The sequence below is a fragment of the Equus caballus genome, chromosome 23 (assembly GCF_041296265.1).
Source record: "Equus caballus isolate H_3958 breed thoroughbred chromosome 23, TB-T2T, whole genome shotgun sequence".
Lineage (NCBI taxonomy): Eukaryota > Metazoa > Chordata > Mammalia > Perissodactyla > Equidae > Equus > Equus caballus.
The window spans coordinates 35,540,885-35,565,232 of record NC_091706.1 but is presented as its reverse complement, the minus strand read 5'-3'; the positions used below and the strand labels follow the sequence as shown (position 1 = coordinate 35,565,232).

At 39.2% G+C, this 24,348-nt stretch overlaps 1 protein-coding gene across 3 annotated transcripts in view; it reads right to left on the bottom strand.

Annotated features, from left to right (window-relative positions):
• DOCK8 (dedicator of cytokinesis 8) overlaps positions 1-24,348 on the bottom strand; it is a 207,170-nt gene that overhangs the window by 151,938 nt on the left and 30,884 nt on the right. For 2 of the 3 annotated variants that reach the window (NM_001309171.2, XM_070248073.1), the window contains exon 2: positions 10,653-10,755. In NM_001309171.2, the coding sequence (NP_001296100.1) occupies positions 10,653-10,755 (103 nt within the window). Of the gene's footprint in view, positions 1-9,572; positions 9,754-10,652; positions 10,756-24,348 lie in introns of those variants that run through there. The other variant, XM_001490222.7, reaches the window with a different exon arrangement.

Sequence of the window (24,348 nt, the reverse complement as noted above, 5' to 3'; positions counted from 1 at the left end):
ACTAAGCAGAGCTGTCTTTAGAGGAGCTGTCAAACACAGAAGCAGTGACATGGAAAGGAAAAGAAATGCAGCACGGAAAGTCAAGTCAGAACATGAGGAGTAATTAAAATCACACCCCAAGGCAGAGTTTTTCTCTGCTTAATTGTATCTTGATGAGGAATCCTGAGGAGATCCAAAATGAGATCACAGAGCTCTGCTGAATTTTTATAATTTCTCCTGCAAAAGCTCTCTGAGGCCATGTTTACCCAAACACACTGAAGTAGTGAGTTTGAGGCAATCTTCTAGAAATTCGGGCAAATTCAACATTCCTTCTGTCTGAGTATTTAGGCACAGGGTTTCCTCTGGCCTGAGTTATCCTATAGGTCAATTCTTGAAAGCACTTCCTTTGTAGTCACAGCCCACAGTGAACCAGACTTGGTGGCTGAAACCTGACTGGTGCTGGTCGGGAAGACATTTTCACTTGACTGCAGTTATATGAGAAAACTAAGGGCAACCGGCTGAGGTTTCATGTGGCTTAAATGTACTCGCTTTAAGAGGATTTTTTTTTGCTCTTTAATTATATCCTTCCACAGTGGGTGAGGGAGGAGATAAAAGAAATGATAGAAGTAGATGATAATTCAAAAAATAGTTTTCTTTAGTCAATAAAATAAAAATTGGAAATTCAACAAATATTGTGAATTGCCTGTGAAATATAAAGACTTAGGAGCCACTGCCTTAAGAGAGTAAAAGAATCACCTAGATCAAGCTGAGCTGTATCATCATCATCATCATAACCACAGCAGCAGCTCCATGGTGTTCATTTATGACAGACTCTTTGGGGTCATCGGCCCAAACAGGTATTGTTCTCTACCTCTGACCCCCAATGGACCAACAGAACAAACACCCCAGATTCTTGACTTGCACTGCCTTGGTATGAAACAAGGACAGATCCACAGGAAGTGCTAAAAAAGCAGCTTTTCATCACCCTGAAACTGGACACCAGACTAGATGTAAGGTTGGAGAGGAGGAACAAAGTGTTGTTGAAGAGGCAAAAGGAAACAAGATTAGAGAATGGAGATGTGGCTTGCCCCATCTCCTCCCTACCCCTGTTGTCTCTTGTGGTAGAAGAGATATGAGTGACATGTTGGAGAGAGAGGACAAAGCCAAGAATTGAGCAAATACACGCCATCCTTCTGGTCTGAGATTATTGAAAGTGGCGGATTTACATAGTGCCTGCACCAGCAGGGCCAAAAGGGGCAAAAGAGAAGGCAACAGGACACCCTTCAGCAGGAGAGAGCAAAGACACTCCTCTAGGTCCCCACACCTCCCACGTGATGTGACATAGGCAAGGAAGTTTCCCTTGGTTCTGACTGGGGACCTGGAGGTCAGCTAAGGAGAGGACCATAGTCCTTACGGGGTGCCTTTCAAAATGAAGCAATAAGACCAGGGAGCTGAGATCAGCCTCTGCAGGAGCCAGGTGGGGACAGAGTTTGCAAAGGACACTGTGGACCTCTACCAGAGGGGATGATAGGCATCGTCTATGCACAGAACAGATAAGTCTACTGCAGACACCTACATAAGACCAACCGCAAAGGAGAAAGTGGATTCTCCCACTCCCTATCCCCAGCCAGCACCGAGTTCAGAGTCAGGGACTCAAATGACTTCAATCTGAAATGAAGAAAACTGCATTTTTTGCATGCCCAAGCTTATTATGTAAAGTTTATACCCATTGAACTAATAATTATTGAGCATTTACCATGTATCAAGAAATTGGCTAGGTCATTATACACATTATCCCACTTATTCTTCACTGGAACTCTGCAAGGTATACACTCATTATCCCCATTTTACAGATGAGGACATTGATAGCTAGAGATTTCATAATTTGCCCATGGTTACGCAGCTTGGAAGTAGCCCATCTGGAATTCAAACCTAGGCTGGCTCACGTTCTTAACCACTATTATTTTCTTTTCTCTTGTGGGCTTTTCAGGGAATCTGTATTTCCAGAAATAATTAAAACCCAAGGCAATAGCAAGTGTGTTTGGAAGGGAGTCAAAAACTACAGTTACCACTACCCACAAGTTCCACTCTGAGCTCATGAGATTGGCTGCTCAAAGTAATAATAGTAATAATTAATTAATGGAATAATAAATGTAAATTTATCATGAAGAATATCAATTCCTCAAGCAGAGGCACTGGAAATATACACTTAAAGATTATACTGAAGCACCATTGGAAGCAATGTGAAGCACATTAGTACTACTAACTAGGAAGCAGAAGCTTCCACAGAGAAACGGCATTTGTGTGAAATCATCAGAGAGAAAAAGACTCAGATGCAGCCAAAGTATTACACTTGTCATGTCCCTGAAATTCAAAGCCACAAATGATGAAAATCCTGGCTGATAGCAGCACCTGTTACCTACAGGCCAGCCTGTCCAAGAACCAAGGGAGAAAAGGATGGCCAACTCCCTCATTCAGCAATCATTTGCTGAGCATCTGCTGAATGCAAGTCACTGAGTTGGGCCCTAAGGAGACAGAAGAGTACACGTAGCTACTCCCATGCATCTTTCCATGGATCTCTAGTCAACCATGAGATGGTGAATTTGCCACATTCAATGCTACCTTTGGAGGTGGAGCTATGATAAAGAACACAGTATCATCACTGTGTACTAATTGTGCAGCAATATGCCTGGTGCAATATACACAATTGATCACAAAGTCGTAAATGCTTGAGGTCTGAATCTATTTCAGGACTGAATGGATTACAAACGCAAACTGTAATAATAGCGGGTATGGTTCTAGCGCTACACACAAGCTGGCTTGTAATAATTAGTCTCTTCTACACTTTCTATACTGAGACCAAGAAGGGAGGAAACTGTTCATTCCAAATATGATGTAAACTAGTCTTGCTTTGCCGTTGGCAAGTGGGTGGAGACTCCAACTACTGTTAACCTGGCCTCCAAGCAAGTTGTTCCTTTTGCAAATTCAAATAACAACCAGGAACCAAAAAAGATTTCTGTTCTCTAAACTATCTGAAGTCTTAATCTCAAGAGCAGGTTTTATTACGAGGGAATCAACACACACAAACACACACTGTGCCCACTGAGCGACAAGCAAAGGGAGAAAACAAACACTGAAGAGAGTGACAGTGGCACTGCATTTCGTGGGGGAATGAAGTTTGGGAATGGGGTGGGGGCATGTTGTAAAGTCAGTCCCTAATGCAGGACTTGGGCCCCTGGGCACTTAGAAGCCAAACATAAAAATTAACTACTTTATTTTCTCTGCTGCTGAGCTACATGTGGTCTCCTAGTCAGTGGAGACTGAAGACTACTTTAAATGGTATGATCCAAAGTAATTTTAAGAAGTTCACTTTATACCATGTATCATCACATTGCGTTTATCATTTGTTAAAAATAATGTAAGAAAAACCCCAAATAATCAAAAAATTTAAAAACTCCTTTTAAAAAACCCCAAAAGTTAAGACTGCAAATTATCCTAAACCAGGCTTTATCTATGGTGATGGTTTTGTGGTGTGTCAATTTAGCTGGGCTGAACCACACTCCTGAATTCCCTTCCTAGCATGCTTCCAGACAAGGTGGGCTACAAGAGTTTTCTCTTGCCAGAGTTGGAGGATGGAAGGGAGGCTGCAGTTATTTTATAGTACACACACACCTTCTATTGATACAATCAAACACTAATTTAGGTGTTGCTGTGAAGGGATATTATCAATGTAATTAAAGTCCCTAATCAGTTGACTTTAAGTTAATCAAAACAGAAATTATCCTGGGTGGCCTGACTTCATCAGTTGGATGCCTTATTGAAGAAGTGGAGGCTTTCTCCAAGTTCAGAGACTCTAAGCTCCAGCTCATGCCCCTGGGGTTCCAGCTTGCTTGTGATCGTGCCTTCCTGATTGCCCTGTGGACTTCAGGCTTGCTTAGCCAGCCACCACCAGGGGGTCAGCCAATTCCCTGTAATCGATTCCTTAATATGCATGCATAAGTATTCCTTACTGGCTCTGCTGCTCTGGTTGAACCCACACGAATACACCTACTTTCATTCATCCAACAAATACTCACTGGGGTCCTACATCAGTCCAGCACTAGGCTGAGGAGACACAGTTGCAGCCCTCAACCAATTTTTCAACCCTTCTCTAGTGAAGATTTGTGCTGTCTTTCTTTCTACCTATTTTTTTCAGAGGCATGGTCAATAGAAGATGAGAAATACACAACAAAATTATACATACCCTAAAAGCTTATTCACAGTCAAATATTCATTTTTTAATTAATGGAGTTTGAGCTTTTCCTTGACTCCTAATGCACATCAAAGGCTAGTTCTGACATAGAGTAGGATTAGATTTGTTCTGAAATAGAAAATTCCTACAGTATCAGAACCATATCTGTTTAAAATTAATCTCTGTGGCTCTAGCACAGTGTAGTGTGCAGGTAGCATGCTGGTGGCAGATTAAAACAACAAATCTGGACAACATTTGGCAAATAAGGATATTGAAAAACAGAAAGGTTAAATGACTTGACCCAAATCACACAGGTAATTACAAAGGACCTGCACTGGTCTTGTACCCTTGTACACTGTTACCCCTATGGAGGGGGGGTGGTTCTCAAATCTACGTGGCTGTTCACAATAGAAGTCTTGTCAAAATCACCCAAGACCTCCACATTGCCAAATTCAATGGCTGTTGCTCAGTCTTGCTTTATGTATAGCATTTTGGACACAGTTAATCACTTCCTCTTCCTTGAAGCACTTTCTTCACTTGGAAGCTGACCAGCTGTCCCCGTGTGTCTCTGTCTCTAAAAGTCCACATACCAGGAAACCCCTCAGTCTAGGGCAGATTGGAACAGTTGGTCACTCCATCTTAGGAACATCACTTTTTCTAGGCTCTCCTCCTTCTATGCAGTGTCCCAGGGTTTAGTCCTAAAAGATCTTCTCTTCTCAATCTGAATTTACTCCTAGATGATCTCATCCATGCCTAGGCTCTGAATACCTTCTCTCTCTCTCTCTCTTTTTTTTTTTTTATTACAAATTCATATGTGCAGCCCTGAACTTTTGCCCTGAAATGCAGGTTGATTTTTCCAATTATACCTCAACATCACCACTTGGTGATCTGATAGGCCACTCAAACATAAATTCAAGACAAACTCAATTTTCCTGCCAGTCTGCTCTTCTCGTATCTTCCAAGTCTCCACGTTTCGGCAAGTGGCAATTCCATCCCACTGGCTGCCCAGGGCAAACACTTTGGAGGCAATGTTGATTTCTCTCTTTCTCTTATACCCTACATATTACCCATCAGAAAATCCTATCCACTTTACTTCTGAAATATATCCAGAATCCAACCATTTCTCACCTCCTCTACTGCCACCACCCTATACCAAAGCACCACCCTACTTTCCTGAGTTATTATGACAACTTCCTAACTGCCCTCCCTACTCCAGTCTATTCTCCACATAGCAGCATCAGTGAGCCTTATAAAAAGGACCCTGTAAGCAATCTTTACAACAAGTCACAGCATGCTGGGCCTGTGCTTCCAGTGGCTTTCCATCTTAATCAGACTAAGAGCCAAAGTTCTTCCGTGATCTCTGAGGTCTACGACCAAGCCCTGCTTTCTCACGGTCTCATCTCCTATTACCCACTCTGCTCAGCTCACACTCCACTTCCTCGCTGTTTCTGGAGCGTGCAACACATTCTTGCCTTGAAGACTTTGCAATGGCTGTTCCTTCTGACTGGAATACTCTTCCTTCACATACCTGTCAAGTTCATTCAGAATTCTGCCCAAGTGTCTCCTTTCCAGATAGAAGCCTCCATAGATGACCCCATAGGCCCTCTTCTGTGTCACTCTCTATTCCCTTCCCCAGTTTCATTCTTCAAAGCACTTACTACCCCTTGATATAGTCTACATTCACCTATTTGTCGATGTCTTGCAATCCAGAATGTAAGTTCCATGAGGCTAGACCCTTTGTTATACTCACTGCTATATCCCCATCTCCTAGAGCAGTTCCTGGTATAGAATGAGACCCAATACATATTTCTTGAACAAATGAATGGTTAAGACAATCCTCTCAGCTCTCCATTATTTAAATATAGCAGAGCTGAAGAAAGTAAGATCCTTCTGGCTTCAGTGATTTCAAAGTACTTCATGGCTTAGATTAAACAACACTTCCCTGCTTCCACCAATGGCAATCTTCCACTGATGCCACTGAGTGGAAAATGCTGACATGCCATCATGGCCATCAATCTCTTTTTACCAAGATGTATTTGATTCCCCCGCTTTACAATGACAGTAACAAAACTCCTGCTCTGCATGCAGGGTGCCACACTTTATTTTATCTTCCACTGTGAATTTGCATGAAAGCTATGTTGAGATCTTCATTTTCCATCATGTCTCCTCCAGTGAAATCAGTGAAACCTACGAATAGCCCAACTCTTTGAAAGATGGAAACACAAAAGAACAATAGCATCAGAAAAATAAGAGGACCACATATATCAAGTGATCTGCCATTTAGATTATCCTTAGTGGTAAAAGAAAAAGGTTACTTTACTTCACAGAAGCTTAAACACAGCAAAAATGAAGGCTTTCTAAGGTATGAGACTACTTCTTCTTCTTCTTTTTTTTTTTTACGTAAATGTTACATACAAACATGTCATGTAACCATGGCGTTTGGTACATATCCAGGATGTGGCTTTTTACATCCTTCTCTTCAGCCAGAGCTGTTATGGTCCAGCTGGTTCATTCCATTTCACTTCAAACTTTTCCATTCTCATCTTTAAAAATAGGATTTTTCCCTCTATAAAAATGTAGATTAAGGTTATTAACCATGTGCACAGTGTTTCAAATCCTCCTTTCTACCTCAAGGCATAGATTCCCAACACTTTCTTCTCTTGTATGTTTCACTCCCCTTTCTACTTTGAATACTCAGAAAATAGTTTTAGTGTTTTACAGTTTCATTTCAATGACGACATCAAATGTAGACTTGTTTACCTAGGTATGTGGTTGGCATCAGGGGAGGGCATTTTCTGGCATTGCAACCATGCATTGTTGACATTGTCTGGCCAATCTGTGCACTGGCTGTGGCAGTGGAAAATGCCAAGGCCAATGGGCGATTCTACATACAAGGCCACTCTCTCTGGCACTGGTCACAAAGGACTCTGACAGGAATGTCAAATAGGACGAAGACATTCTGTCATCATGTCTAAAAAACCAACCGTAAATGGTGAATCCTCTTCAAAAATGCAAAATTTATGGATATTTTCTCTGTTTTGAAAATGCATGTATACACAATCACCACACTAACATTTACAATTAGAGTTAAAAAACAAACACCCAACAAAACAAAACAAAACAAAATCAAACACACCCTTCCTCTCATTTGATTTATCAGATTTATGACAGAAGCCACTATATTTACATAAGGCTCCGTCCATAGAGTTAGCGAGTGGTCCTTGCTTACCACACTTTCTGAAATTCAAAGCAACCAGAACAACAAAAGAAATTTTACCTTTCTGTATTTTCTTCCTACTATTTGGAATACTTCTACCTATGTAGGCTCTTTAAAGGATCCTCAACCTGGACCATATGATAAAAGCCCAGGGAACTTTCACATACTAATGCCTGGGCCCCATCTCTAGGATTTTGATTTAATTGTTCTACGGTGGACCTGGCAACAGGTATGTTTCTAAAGGTCCTGGGCGATCTGATGGGTAGCTAGGGCCAAGAACATTCTCAGGTCTTCTAAGCCTACTCTACGAAGCCTTTACCTACTATTATAAAATGGATCTTTCTCTCTTCTGAACACCTACCAGACTCAATACCTCCCATCTCCTTTTAACCTCCCACAGTGTCTCCATAGTGCCAAATACATAGACAGCAACATTAGCCACTATTTACGCAGCAACTACTACATCATTATTTACTAACCCTAATGGGGTAGCATTATTATGCCAATATTGCAAATGAAGAAACTAAAGCCTTCATAAAGGTTAAGTAACTTGCCTCAAATTATACGCCTAATAAGTGGCAGTCATGCTTCACCAGAGATCCATCTGACTTCAAGTTCTTACCTCTCACAAAACAACGACAAACTTACAATGGATTGGGTTTTAAATAACTTGGCATCAATTAAATATTTTTAAAAATTAAACAACCATTTGTATCAGCATGTGGAGTTGTTGAAACGGTGGTTATATAAACAAAGGTAAGAGAAACAAAGGTCAAAATGCTCTTAATCTTATTTTTTAATTGTCCAAAATAATACAATGAACAGTGTATGGCTTCTCAATGAAAAAAAGTTTTATAAAGCTGCTTCAGGTTGAGAGTCTTTGGATGATAAACTACTCCTCTCCCATTATCTTTCTACGAAATGAAATAATTTTTCGTAAGGTAGAGGGAAATCACCATGTAAATTGATGATTTCTGTTGGAGGAACCTTCAACCGGGAAGACGACACAAGGGAAAGAACGGCCACTTCATTCTGAGGTTACAACATGACAAGCAGGTAAACACTAGGGTGATTTCCTAAGCAGACCATCCGTTAAAAAAAAGGAGAAATGAATTCAGGCCTCTTGGCTCCCTCACGCCTCCTGCTCTTCCATCAATTAAAGAGAAGGAACAGGGGCAATAGACTGTGCTGAAGCTGGAAAAGAGATCTGGGAAAAGATATTCAGAAAACTAAACTGGAACAACCAGGAGCAATATATTTTAAAGGGTATTCATTTGCAGATAGAACCAGGAATAAATTATGACCGATAGGAACACGTGATTTTTATGTAGTTAAATATTTTTGTTACTTTGATATCTTCTGTTAGAAAATTGGAAGTTAAGCCACATGTTAACTTAACTACCTAGCTAAGGAAATAATTCACCAAAACTCACTTTTGTCAAAACCTACTGACGAGGCAGCATAACTACCAAAAGAACACCTGAAAATATTAAACAATTTTTTTTTTTTGTAACTTAAAAAAAAAAAAGATTTCTCCTGCAGAAATTTAAGCCTGCGGCATTAAGGTCAAAGCTGGCGTGCAGAGAAGGGGTTAAAGCTTGCTGGCTAAACTTCCTTAAAGCCTCTGAATAACGATGTCCACACTATTTCTCCAGACAGCTACTGCAGAAAGCCACAATCTTAACTTAGAAAGAAGCCAACCACGCCTCCCCTTCTTGTTCAAGATATAAAAGTGTATCCAGTAACTTTTTAACTGAATTGTGCAGATTTTGGAATACAATTTGAGTCAGAAATGTAAAAATAATTTTTTTTTGTTTTCAATGAAATGTATATTAGCACCAAATTAAACCAAAAAGCACACCTAATCCTCATGGTTTAAAGCTTATCTAATATCTCTGAAAGCATGGACATCATGCACTTGATGTGCTTTATTATAATCTGCAATTTTGACACAGACAAGAAAGTATACATAAAAAGTGCAGTCTAGCAAGCCACCGAAGTCATAAATATTTTTTGATGAATGTCATCGCAAGTTGCGTCTTGCAGTAAAAGGTTCTATACATTTTTTAGGACTATTGTTTCATCACTGACACAACACCCAAATTATCCTACTGAAATAATCACAAATTACTCCAATAAACATACCTTTAAAAGATACACAGTTACACGGCGTGTAAATTGTTACAGGAGTCAAAATGGCGGCTACAGGAAACCGAGTGGAAGGTTACAGAATTTCTAAGAGCAGAAGTGGTTTTGAAGTAATAAGTGAGAAACAAAAAATAACCTAACTCCTCCAGATAACCACTAGAACAAGCAAGAAAGTATCGCTGTGCTAGCGTGAGGAAGTGAGTAGAGTGGAGGCCGTAAGCTCTCTCACAAAGGAAGTAAATACCCACTTCTGGTTTTACAAACCATCTCATTTAAGTCAGATTTATCCCACTTGACATATTCTGGCATTTAATCCTCAAATCATATAATACATAGATGCACGCTCGACAACTGCTGTTAATATAAAAATGTACACAATCTTCAACTTAAAAAAGAGAGTGTGTTTTAAAAATGAAGGTTTGTACTGTCTGATTCCAATTACATGAAGTTCCAGATAAGGCAAAATTATGATGACAAAAGTGGTTGCCCAGGGCTAGGGGCTCAGGTTGGGAGAGGAGATGACTGCAAAGTGGTGTGATAGGGCTTTTTAGAGCAAAGAGATTGCTCTATGTCTTGATGGAGTAGAGGTTAAATGACTATAAATGGCCAAATTCATCAAACCGTACACTAAAAATGAGTGAATTTTATTGCATGTAAATTACGCTTCCAAGAAAACGATTTAAAAAAATTAAGGTTTGTAACTTGGCTTTTCAGATTTTGGAATACAGTTTTCCAATAAAAGCATGTTACAAATGGTAGTAAGGTTCCAGGCTAATCCTTCCCCCCTCCCCCAAATATGAACCATAATTTGGGTGAAATCAAGTAGCCTGGAAGTTCACTAAGTCCAGAGACTTCAGAACCACCACCCGTGGAGGTCCACTTTGCACTCTGAGCCCTAGTTGAGGGAGGGAGAGAGGGAAATTGGCTAATGTCAAAAAGCAGTCACAGAGCTAAGAACTGGTGGCTGGAGGGGTAAGGTGGCAGTGGGAAGATGTAAGGAGAATTAGGAGGCAAAAGCATACCCTGGGTACTTCTGCACTTGACCATTCTCTAAGCAAACCCGCAACTCATACTTACTAGTTGAAGAGAGGGGAAGCCAGAGGTACTTATGCTCTGTCGATGGTACTGGCCAAGATTTGGCGGCAGAGTAAACTGTTTCCTTATTTCCGCTGAAGAATACCTGAGGTTAAAATAGAAAAATCTAAATGAAGTGGTTATTTTAAGAAATCATCACAATTACAGATACCATCTTTGACACCATGTTATAAAACTTATGCCTTGGCTGGCGATTGGCAGAACTGACTAAAATGTTCTCAGTGGCCTGTGAGTGGACACTGAAGCTTTCGTCTGATCATATATACTCTTGAGAAGTTCATGGATGCTGGGATGCCTACAATCCTGGTTCTTGCCCAACATTAGGAAAAGGAAGAGTTTGAGATCCAAGGAAAAGATCCAGGGCACTTGACTCCTTCTTTCCAGGCCATTCAGAGGCATTGCTCTGCATGAGGACATCTGGTCTCTGACTAGAGTCCTTTAAACCCTGAACTGCCATTTTGATGCAGCCATTCTCATTTTAAGCAATTGGACCCTTCTGGTTGGCTGCCTGCTGTAACAGAAAATGCTAGAGGATGTTATATGAACACTTCTACCTCCTCGCAGGCACCTTAGATGCTACCTGGAGTTCCAAGGACTGTGTTTTTTCCAAACTGCTCCTAGCGGAGTGATCCTTTGAGTCACCCATATTGATACTGCTGGGCCCACAGTCAACATCCCTGGTAGCCAGGAACCGGGCACATGAAAGTCGTTCTCCATTGTGTACTCACACCTGCTGGCATGAGCTGCTGACCAGGGACTCCCTGGCTTAGAAGCAGATTGACTTTTGGGCTCTCATTTGTTAGTCATTTGTTTGGAACTCAGACCACATATTTTCATTAAATCAGTTGTTGGTGGTTGGATTCTTAGGCTAGTGCCCAAGAATATTTAAACCACAATGAGGCCACTATAGAGTATAGCTAGAAACTAACAGATTATTGAAGATCAAATGAGATCATATATTTGAAACATGCTGTGTACCCAACAAAGGGCTATATAAATTTTAAAAATTATAATTTTAAAATATAAAATTTAAATATTATAAGTAAATCATTATATTTCCTCCACTATACTGTGTGCTAGGGCATAGTTACTAACTACCCTGTGTGATGAGATTTCTTTTTTTATTTTATTTTATTTTTTTGAGGAAGATTAGCCTGGAGCTAACTACTGCCAATCCCCCTCTTTTTGCTGAGGAAGACTGGCCCTGAGCTAACATCCATGCCCAACTTCCTCTACTTTATATGTGGGACGCCTACCACAGCATAGCTTTTGCCAAGGGGTGCCATATCCACACCCAGGATCTGAAGCGACGAACTCTGGGCCACCGAGAAGCAGACCGTGCACACTTAACTGCTGTGCCACCGGGCCGGCCCATGATGAGGTTTCTGACATTGTCTGCTCGGCTCCCAAACTTGGCAATGTGGTGAGAGGCAGGAAACCTATTCTGGTCCCAACTGTGGCATCCATTCTCCCAACCCAAGAGCACTTCAATTTCCTTTCAGGATTCACACATTCACGTTGTACGCTGACTAGGCATAACTACGGGTCAAAGGGGAGGGCACATAACCCAACACAGGACAATTCTCTCTCCTTCCCAGAATTCTGAATGATGAATGGATACAAGAATGGAAGAAAATGACTGGAGCACAAGCATGCCAGTGGTGGCCCCTTATATTATGATGCAGTGATGCATGAGATCCCAGAGGAAGTTAAAGCAGCCCATACTAATTGTACTCCTTAATTTCCTGAGACATTTTCCTTATTTAATTTTTTTTTAAGTGTAAGAAAATACTAGGATAAGGAGTAAGCTATTATCCATCAGGGAAATGCAAATCAAAACTGCATGAGATACCACTTCACAACCACCAGGATGGCTACAACACAAAAGATAGGCAATGACAAGTGTGGTGAGGACATAGAGAAATTGGGGCATCATACTTTATTGGAAGGAGTGTAAAATTATGCAGCTACTCTGGAAAACAGTCTGGCAGTTCCTCAAAAAGTTAAACATAGAGTTCCCATATATTCCAGCAATTCCACTCCTAGGTAGACATCCAAGAGAAATGAAAACATACTTCCACACAAAAATTTACACATGAATGTTCATAGCAGCTTTATTCATAATAGCCAAAAAGTGGAGACAACCCAAATGTGTATCAACTGATGAATGGCTAAACAAAATGTGGTATGTCACACAATGAAATATTATTCAGTAATAAAAAAGGAAAGAAGGACCGATATATACCACGATATGGATGAACCTTGAAAACATTATGCTAAGTGAAAGAAGCTAAACCAAAAGACCACATATTGTATGATTCCTTATACAAAATGTCCAGGACAGGCAAATCTATATAGAGACAGAAAGTAGATTAGTGGTTGCCTAGGGCTGGGGGCATTGGAGGCAAATGGAGAGCAACTGCTAATGGGAATGGGGTTTCTTTCTGCAGTGATAAAAGTGTTCTAAAATTGATCGTGGCGATGGATTCACAACTCGGTGACTAGATTAAGAATTATTGAATTGTACATGTTAAATGAGTGAATGTGGTATGTGAATTATTTCTAAATAAAACTGATGGTCATAGATATAGATACAGATGTGTGTGTGTAACTATTCTACTGACACAAGAATTAAGTCAAAAATTACCAAATTTAGCATAACAGCAGGGAATGGAGGAAACCCTTCAGAATTGATTCCAAGTGCTCAATAGGATGATTTTCATTACAAGCTAGTCACCAATTTTTTAAAAATCAATAAATTAGACCACTGTCCAAAACAAAAGCCCCGTCTTGCATAAGCAACACAGTATCTTGGGTTTGGCATCACAGGAAACCAAACCAGCACGGTGACCACTTATTTGCTTACTTAAGAAGATGACCTTAGTCACATAGGGCTGAGACAACCAAGCACAAGGCCCTTTTCTGTGATGGAGCTGACTTTTTTCACAGCCGTGACTGACTGCTCCTGAGACTTCTGCCTCCAGCTCCTCTCAAATAACATTTTTTAGTTTCATGGCCATTTAAAAACCTTCCTGTCCTAGACCAGAGGGCTCTACCTGAAATGAGGATATCTGGAAATGTTCAGGAGAGGAAGTGGCATTGTAAGAGAATCAAAGAATGGCAGGAAGGATAGGTTCTTGCTTTCCTTTTGCAGCAATCTGTCGTCCTACGCCAAAGCCCCAAGACTATTTTCACCATGAAATCAGAACATCTCTGCTCTCCAGTCCTTCTTAAACAGGGTCAGTTGGCGTTTCTGCTGCAGTTCTCCGTTTGTTTCCTCGTTCAGAGCTATGCAACTGATCTTCCCCGACACGTCGAGCCCGCCCCAGTCCCTAACGCGGATCCTATTTCCTATCCCTACAGGATCAATTCTACAAAAGGAAATTAAGCCTGTCCCTTCAAAACTGTCAAATGTGGAGATGAATTGTTTCTCCTTAAAGGGAAAATAATGAATCATCCCACATGGAAAAAAATTGCTTTGTATCACTTAAAGAACTTCAAAATAAAATATCTCTGAAGAGGCGCTATACACATATCAAACTAGCAAAAAGAGGCTGGAATGATAAAATTACATCTTAGCCAAGCTGCGGGAAAACCAGCATGCCCTACCCCGCTGTGGGGTTGTATATTGGTTCAGGGTCTCTGGAAAGTAATACTGTAATAAGCAACACGAACTATAAAGCTGTCACCACTCTTTTATCTAATCATCTCACTTTGAAAAATATACCCCATGGAATTCATACAAACAAAAATATAATTTGAGCAAAATGAGCAGAAGAACTCTATATAATAGGCAATAATTGAAAATAACCAAAGCATCCAACACTAAGGAGAACACTGATAAACAATAGCATAAAATAGGTGAAATACGATTTTATTTGAATTGCGAATTAGGTTGACCATGGAAACATGCATACAAAATAAGTGGCAGGTAAAAAGTAATATGAGGAATTGAACACAAATACCTAACAATACGTATGCAAATATACCACAAGGATCAAAAATCCTTTTCATAGTTAAATAAATGTAGTTTAATAACTAGCCCATAAAGCTCTTTCTCCTGTAAAGTTGCTTAAGTTCATTTCAGAAAAAAGATGTGTACATATAAAGTAGCATGCAGGCACAGATGCACTACTTGGAATTTAAAAAAAATATGTAAACATCAGCTATCAAGTTTACTGATAGGGAACTTCACTCACAAAAGAACATCTAGCATCCCCGTGTCTAAATCAACCCTCTTCTCTACACTGGCCCTATGAAGGGGGAAGCCTGCTCACACAAATAAGAGAATGCAGCCAGGGCAGGAGCTCATACAGGCTTGGGTCCATGCAGACACTGTATGTGGGTTTTATTTCCTCTGCATTTGAGTCTCAGACCAAACTCAACATGTCTAAGAGAACTTTCATGATGTAGATTTATATCATGATATTTCCTTGATGAACTAAGATACCCTTCTTCTGATCATTCAAAATGCTTTATAAATATTACCTCCTTTATTTCTACAAATTTTCCTGGGAGGGAGACTTGGGGTCTGTTTAAAATGTCAATAGCCATACTCAGGAGTCAGAATGGTAGAAGGGTGTGGGTAGCCAAGCTCTATGTTTTTATTCAGATGGACAGATAATTGTGGTATATACAGTTGGGACTAAGTACCCTTGGAACTAATGAAAGAGCAGAGCTTGCCACATGTGGTCTATGGACCATTTGTATCAAATTATCAGCTGCTTAATAAAAATGCAGATTCCTAGACCCTACCTTAGTCCAGAATCAGCATCTTTTGTGGTGTGCCCTGGAACACTGCATTTTTTGCCAGCAACTCCAGGTGATTTTTATGCCCAATAAAGCTTAAGATTCACTGATAGTGAATGACTTTGAGAGAGTGGTTGGTTCATTCATTCATTCATAAAACATCGAGGGCAGACAAAGTGCCAGGCTCTCTGCCAAGTGCTAGGGATTGAAGTCCAAGAAGATACTGTTGCTGCTCCTGGAAGCTGAGCCCAGTGTGTGGGAGGAAGGAGGACAGAAGGATAACTGGATAAAAAATTACAATACATATGGTAAGTATTATAATACAGGAACGGGCACAGTGCTTTGTGAGCAAAGGGAAGGGAGTTACTAATTCAGCCTAGGAACGCTTAGGAGGCTTCTGGGATAAGGGGACTTTTGAACCATATTTTGGAAAAAAAAATCAGTAGGAGCGGGGCTGATGGAAAAGAGGACAATGCATCTCAAGCTTTCTTTTTTTTTTTCTTTTACCATTTCAAGACATCTAGACATTAGAATTCCATACTTTCACTTCAAGTGTTTTAACCTTCAGGCTGCCCTGTTCCTTTGCAACAGATGTAGCTCGAAGAGCGAAAAAAAAGAAGAGCGAAAAATTCAGTGACTTAGACCTGAGCCTTGCCATTTGCCAGCTGTTTGAGTTCAAGTACATTAGTTAACCAGGCTGAGTCTTAGTTTCATTACACGTAAAATGAAGGGGCTGGGCTATATGATCTCCTGGGCACCTTTCCAGCTCTAACTGGCAAAGATGTTCAAGAATCTCTAAGTGGAACAATCAGGCCTGTGATCTACACCAGCAGCTGTGCTAGGACCAAACAGCCCTGGAAGGCTTCTCTCTGGCTTTATCCCTACAAGAAAATTCTTTCACTGCATGCTGGTATGGCCAGCAGCCAAAATGGTTGGAAGCATTTTACAAGTGATTCAAGAAAAAACCTTGCCTATACATATTTAAAGAGTTTTAGGGTTTTCCTGAATGGTGACATGTTTTAAACAATAGTGAAAGGGGCGAAATAAAGAAAAGAAAACATACAATTTACTCTTAGTAACTAAGACCTGACTGTGAAACACTCAACAAACACAAAGGGTAAAGTACACAGCTAGCAATAAATAATAATTATAGACAATTGTGGGTGGCATGTATGTGGATGTAGCCACAAGCACACGGTATAATTAAACCTTGCAAAATAGCCATTGTTCAGGAGTAGAAGTGATTTACACCAAGTGAGCAGTGAAAGAATGCTACCCTCCAAACTTTCTGAATTATAAGATTAGGGCAGTGTAGTATAAAAACAATAACAAAGGTTTTAAAATGTGTTGTATATAGAACAACCAGCTCTGAATGATGTAAATAACACAAGGTTGGATCCAGTGCACAGTACAGATAAGGTCTAAGAACACAGGGCTGGCTCGAGAGGGAGTAGTAGTTCCTGGAGCAGACCACATAAAAATGATCTAAGGCTTTTTCTGAGATGCATACTCAGATACTTCTCTTAAAGTACACTTTTAAGTTTAATAGGCTACAAAATGAATTTCTATAGCAAATTTTGTATGTGTACATATATATGTATATATACACACACATATACACAAATTATATAACGTATATAATATATATAACTACAAATATATGTAGAACTCCATCCTTACATATACATGTTTTGAGCAACGAAGTCTAGAATGAATTCCTCAGAAGTTCGTCAGCCTGAGGCTTTATGATAGACATTTCAGGTTTTAGAGTTTCTCATATTTTCCATCTCTTCTCATAAACAGACATGCCATAACTGTATAACTTCAGTCAAGATGATTCAACAGGTGGAAACATGACTATAAAGAGAAGTTTGCCCCTTATTAACAAGATGTGGAACTTATGTTTCTTCCTCACAGGGGAGTCCCAAATCCCTTTCACTTGGAAAATTCCTCTGAATACGGAAGAATATTTATTAGATGGCTTACGTGTTTGAGGGTTCCCACAGGAAGCCTAGAGAAGGATTACTCACTGTCTTCTGCGTCTCTCTAGGGCATGTCCCCAGCCCTTATATGTCATCATGTAAGTTAGCTTCTCTCCTGACACAACCACCACCTACTGATGAGGCAGCAGAATCACCTAAAAGAACACCTGGAAATATCGAGTGCTTTTTGTTTGTAACTATTTAAAGAAGAAAGGATTTCTCCAGAAAAGTGAGTTAAGACATAAAGAAACAGATCTAACATATGTAAACCGAAGTCCCAACAGAGGAGGAGAGAGAAAAACAAGAGTAGAAGTCATCTTTAAAGAAATGTTGTTGAAAAAATAGCAAAGATGCAGATTCATAAAGTTCTACAAACCCCTATTGGAACTAATACAGAGAAAATCAAACTGAGACACATCCCAGTAAAACTGCTGAAAATCAGAGAAATTTTTAAATGTTCTTGAAAACATCGGGAGAAAAGACACATTACTTTCAAAGACACATTACTTCAAAGTGTAATAATAAGACTAATAATTGACTTCTCAAGCAAAAAAGTAAAATCCCGAAACCAATGCCATGACATTTTTAAAGTGCTGAAAACTACAAATCTAGAATTTTCTACCCAGTGAAAATATTCTTCATAAATAAAAGGTTGAATAAAGACTTCTTCAGATAAACAAAAATTGAGAAAATTTATTACCAGCGGAACCATACTAAAAGAAATAGTAAAGAGAGTTTTTCAGGCAGAAGGAAAGTAATCTCAGATGGAAGCACAGAAGTGCTGAAAGCAATGAAAAGGTAAATATGTGAGTAAATCTAAATGATGGTGACTATACAAAATAATTATAATTATGATAATAATGTGGAGTTTAAAATGTATGTAGAATTAAAATATATGTCAATGATAACACAAAAGGCGGGAGGGGTAAATAGAGTTCATATGTTCTAAAGTTCTTGCATTGGTTGGGAAATGGTAAAAGTACTAATTAATATTAGAATTCTAAGTCAAGTATGTATTGTAATTTCTATGGAAACAAGAGACAAGTTGAAAAATAGAAAAGAAACAGTAGAATTACACAAACTCAAATACATCAGTGATTACATTAAATATAGTCAGATTAAATTCTCCAAAAGACAAAGATCATCAGATTACATTAAAAACCTATATGCTACTTACAAGAGACATATTTTATTTTTTAACAGATTCATTGGGGTATGGTTGACATGCAATATACTGCACATATTTAAAGTGCACAATTTATAAGATTGACACATGTGCACATTCATAAAACTATCACTGCAACCGCAAAGTTTCCTCATGCCCCTTCTCAACCTTTCCTCTCCCCCGATCCAGGTAGCCGCTAATTTGCTTTTTGATGCAAACTAATCCATAGTTTGCATTTTCTAGAATTTCTTTTTGGTAACAATTGGTTTATAACATTCCATAAATTTCAGGAGTACATCATTATATTTTGATTTCTGTGTAGACTACATTATGTTCACCACCCAAAGACTAATTACCGTTCGTCACCATACACATGTTCCCTACTACCCCTTTTGCCCTCCTGCCTCTTCCCTTTCCCCTCTGGTAACCACCAATCTAATCTCTGTATCTATGAGTTTGTTGTTATTGTTATTGCTTATATCTGCCACTTATGAGTGGAATCATATGGTATTTGATTTTCTCTGTCTGACTTACTTCGCTTAGCATAATATCCTCCAGGTCCATTCATGTAGCAAATGGTAAGATTGCATATTTTTTATGGCTGAGTAGTATTCCATTGTGTGTATATATATATATATATACCACATCTTCTTTATCCATTCATCCATTGATGGGTACTTAGGTTGTTTCCAAGTCTTGGCTATGTGAACAATGCTGCAACGAACATAGTGGTGCAAATATATTTTTGCATTTGTGTTTTCATGTCCTTTGGATAAATACCCCGAAGTGGAACAGCTGGATCATATGGTAGTTCTATTCTTAATTTTTTGAGGACTCTCCATACTGTTTTCCATTGTGGCCGCACCAATTTACATTCCCACCAGCAGTGTATGAAGGTTCCCTTTTCTCGATATCCTCTCCAACACTTGTTATTTCTAGTCTTGTTAATTATAGCCATTCTGACGGATGTGAAGTGATATCTCATTGTAGTTTTTATTTGTATTTTCCTAATATTTAGTTGAACATCTTTTCATGTGCCTGTTGGTCACCTTTAAATCTTCTTTGGAAAAATGTTCAGATCCTTTGCCCAGTTTTTTTTCTTTTTTTAAAGATTGGCACCTGAGCTGACAACTGTTGCCAATCTTTTTTTTTTTTTTTGGCTTTTTCTCCCCAAATCCCCCCACTACATAGTTGTATATTTTAGTTGTGGGTCCTTCTAGTTGTGGGATGTGGGACGCCACCTCAGCATGGCCTGATGAGCAGTGCTATGTCTGTACCCAGGATCTGAACCAGTGAAATCCTGGGCTGCCGAACTGTAGTGTGCGAACTTAACCACTTAGCCATGGGGCTGGCCCCTGCCCATTTTTTAATCGGATTGTTGGCTGTTGTTTTTTTGTTGTTGAGTTGTATGAGTTCTTTACATATTTTGGATATTAACTCCTTATCACATATATGATTTGCAAATAGCTTCTCCCAATTGTTAGGTTGTCTTTTTGTTTTGTTGATGGTTTCCTCTGCTCTGCAGAATTTTATATAAATGGAATCGTACAATATATCTCCTTTTTGGATGCTTTCACTCAGCATAATTATTTTGAGATGCATCTAGATTGTAGTGTGTATCAATAGTTCATCCCTTTTATTATAGAGGAGTAGTCCATTGCATAGATCTATCACAATTTGTTTATCCATTCACCTGGTGATAGACGTCTGAGTTATTTCCAGTTTTTGGCTATTACAAATAAAGCTGCTATGAACATTCATGAGCAGTCTTTATATGGACGTAGTCTTTAATTTCTCTTGGGTAAGTGCCTAGATAAATCGTTTACCAAGTGGTGAAAAAAAGTTATGCAAAAATAGCCAAAAGAAAGCTGGTGCAGCTATAATAACACCAGGCAAAAAGGACTTTAAGGCAAGAGCATGACTAAAAATAAAGAGGACATTTCCTAAATGATCAAACGTCAATCCACCAGAAAGACAGAGCAAAATCTACATATGTATGTACCAAGCAATAAAGGTTTAAAATATATAAAGCAAGAACTGCAGAAGAGAAATATCAAATCCACTATAGTGATAGATTTTAATGTACCTTTTTCACTAAGAGATAGAACATGTAAATAAAAAAAATTAAAGATATATAGGATTTGAACATGATAAACAAACTTGATCTGACGTATGTAGAAATCACAATCTGTTTATCCATTCACTGGTGATATACATTTGCTTTTTTCACCTAATAGATCAGTACATAAGAATGCCCTCATTCTTTTCCACAGCTGCATATGTATTCTACTATATAGATGGGCAATAATTTCTTAACTAGTCTCTTTTACACATTTTCGTTATTTCCATTTTTTTATTGAGGAATAATTGACATATAACATTACATTAGTTTCAGGTGTACAACATAATGATTTGATATTTGAATATACTGTGAAATGATCACCACAATAAGTCTAGTTAAACATCTATCACCATACATAGTTACAATTTTTTTTCTTGTGATAAGAACTTTTAAGATCTACTCTCTTAGCAACTTTCAAATATGCAACACAGTATTATTAACTATAGTCACCATGTTGTACATGACATCCCCATGACTTATTTATTTTATAACTAGAAATTTGTACCTTTTGATCCTCTTCCCCCATTTCACCATCCCCTCTACCCCTCACTTCTGGAAACCACCAATCTGTTCCCTGTATCTATGAGCTCAGTGTTTTATTTTGTTTTGTTTTAGATTCCACATATAAGTGAGATCATATGGCATTTGTCTTTCTCAGATTGACTTATTTTAGTTGGCATATTGCCCTCAATGTTCATCTATGTTGTCACAAATAGCAAGATTTCATTCTTTTTTTATAGCTAAATAATATTCCACTGCATATATATACCACATTTTCTTTCTCCCTTGATGGACGAGGTTTAGGTTTAGGTTGCTTCCATGTCTTGGCTATTGTAAATAATGCTGCAGCGAACATCAGGGTGCATATATCTTTTCAAATAAGTGTTTTCATTTTCTTTGGACAAATACTCAGAAGTAGAATTGCTAGATCATATGGTATTTCTATTTTTAATTCGTTGCGGAACTTCCATGCTGTTTTCCATAGTGGCTGTAGCAATTTACATTCCAAACAACATTGTTGTTTCCAATTTTTTGCAAAGAAAAATAATGTTCAGCAAATTTCACATATGTTAGTTCATGCATTTATAAATATATCTGTGGGATAAAGTTCTATAAGTGGAATTGATGGGTCAAAGGGTTTGTGCATTTGTCCTTCATAGTATTTTACCAATTAACATTCTAACCAGCAATATAAGAGAATGTACAAAATGGTGTCATCAAATTTAAGGAGTTAATGAACTGAGTGGCTATTCTGCTTATTGTTATCTATAACTGTTCCATAGTGTCAAGAATCTGTTTATCTGATAAGCGAAACCAAGGTCTTCATTGAGGAGCTCATTTCTTCCCTTTGTGGGCAGGAAGCTGCTATTTGATAAAGTTAATCCTTTCATTTATAGGGCAACTTTAAAACTCAGGACAGTATTGTCACCTTCTGTTAGGCTGAAGATTTGGTTTAGACATACTGAATTTGCAGTCCCAAATAGGACTCCAGCGGAGGTCAAGTTAGCAGTTGGAAAAACAGAAATGGAGCAGAAATGAGAGGTCCAGGTTGCATATGTAAATCTGGCCAGGCCTGAGCTCGGTTTGTTTTTCCAGTAGGGGTGAGAGATCTGCACCTCTCCACCCAGTTTCTCACCCATCTCCCTAGCAACCATCATCCAGATGGCCGTGTGTGGTGCCTGCAATGGTGCGGTCAGAATCTGTGGTCTTGGAGCAAAGCCACAACACCTAGCTAAACAGCAACTGAGGCAGCCTCTTGCTCTAAGCCCAAAAGGTCATCCGTATGTTTTGGCTTTGACTCATCTTTGAAGAGTCTAATCTCTGAGACAAACCCAGGTAACAAGTGCTCTTAACAAGCTTGTCAAAGAAGATCTTCTTGAAAGTGGCGCCTGAACCACAGAAGAATTTATGGAATGAAATTTTGCCAAACTCATGAAATAAAAATAGGTATACTTCTTGATGTTGAGAAAAACTTCTCAATTATTAGGATTATCGAAGGTCAACACAGCTTTTGAGTGAGAACAGAAAATCATGCCACTATTTATTGAGTGTTTACACCACGCCCAGCCCTGAGCTGAGTGCTTGATGTGTACCGTTTCATTGAATCCACACAGCAGCACTACAAACTGAGTTTATCTTCCCCATCTGACAAATGCAAAACTCAGGGCTGGAAATGTCTGGAGTCGAGATTTGAACCCGAGGCCATCTGACTCCAAAGACCATGTTCTTAGTTACTATGATTACACAAGCCTTAAAAAAAGTGTTTAAATCTAAGTACACTATTTAAAAATATGTGGTAGGAAAACGACTGAAAGGAAGTACTATTCGCAGTTATGTTAGAGAGGCAGGATAACAGGTTTTATCTATTCTTTTTTCTTTTTCCAAATTGTTTGTGCCGTGCTTGCCAGAATTTTATGACAGAAATCACGTACGCACACATATTTTTAACCTACTATGTTGTCAGCTTTCTGAATAATTTAAATTCTTCTGCTGAGACACAGGAATGGGCCTGAACACCTTAAGTGTCTCTTGAGGGCTCCTTTCATCATTATTATTTTATGTCTAAGTCTCCTGGAATTTCTGAATAAAACTGTGTTCTCAGCATACTTTGAGTCCTTGCATCCACTGCCTGATCCACCTGGATTCAACAGACATTGTTGGGTGCTACTGATAAAAAGCACCTCGTTTCTCCACTCTGATTGTGATTCATCTAAGTTATTTGTCCTGGGCATGGCCAGCTCCTTGGCCATTTAGCGGCCACATGCTGTACTTTCATCCAAGGCTGTATCGATGGGGCTATTTCTTTTCAGATGTGCTGACCAGGGCAGTGAATTACCGGTACTAAGTCTGTGTCTTAGTGAGGTGGCTTCAGTAAGACCCCAAGAGCCTTCTGGCCTCTGCCACCCAAAGGTGATCACAGCTGTGAAGTACAAATGTCTTTTACTATAAAATGAAATGGGGTGATTGCAACTCTCTCCTTTTTTTGTGAGTTTCCTTCATTAAATTGTGGAATTTGCTGAGGTGACTGATAGAGGGCTCTTGTTTGTCCGTGAACACAGTCTCAACCTGTAGCGGACAACTGGAGTAAGTTAAAGACCGTAAAGCTGCTTGTACCTTCGAGTTTGCCCCATGTTGCAATGGTTTCAAAGTGTGGTCCCTGGACCAGCAGCATCAATGTCCCCTGCAATGTGTTAGAAATGCAAATTCTTGGGCCTCATCCCAGACCTATTGAATCCTAAACTCTGGTGTGGGACCCAGTAATCCATGTTTTAGCAAGCCCTCCAGGTGATTCTGATGCAGGCTCAAGTCTGAGAACCGCTGGTCTATTGTGAGCAGATGAATTCCAGCTCTCTCTGCAGTCTTCCCCAAACTTTTACTCATCTTCCTTCAGAGACTTTGGACTTCGCCATCTGTTTACCCTTCCTCAGCCTAACTAACCCTGCCTAGCTAGCTAATTTGAAGATCAAGATACCAACAGACATTCATTTAGTGATGCTTATACTTCCTACTTAGCCAGATTTAAGTAAAATATGCCACTTTGTACAAATAGCTAATGCACCCCAACATAACCACGTCTCCCATTCCCTTCTCCCCCAGTCCCAAACCACCTCCATCTTTTCTCAAAATTTATTTCAGATTGGAGGATGGGAACAACATTTC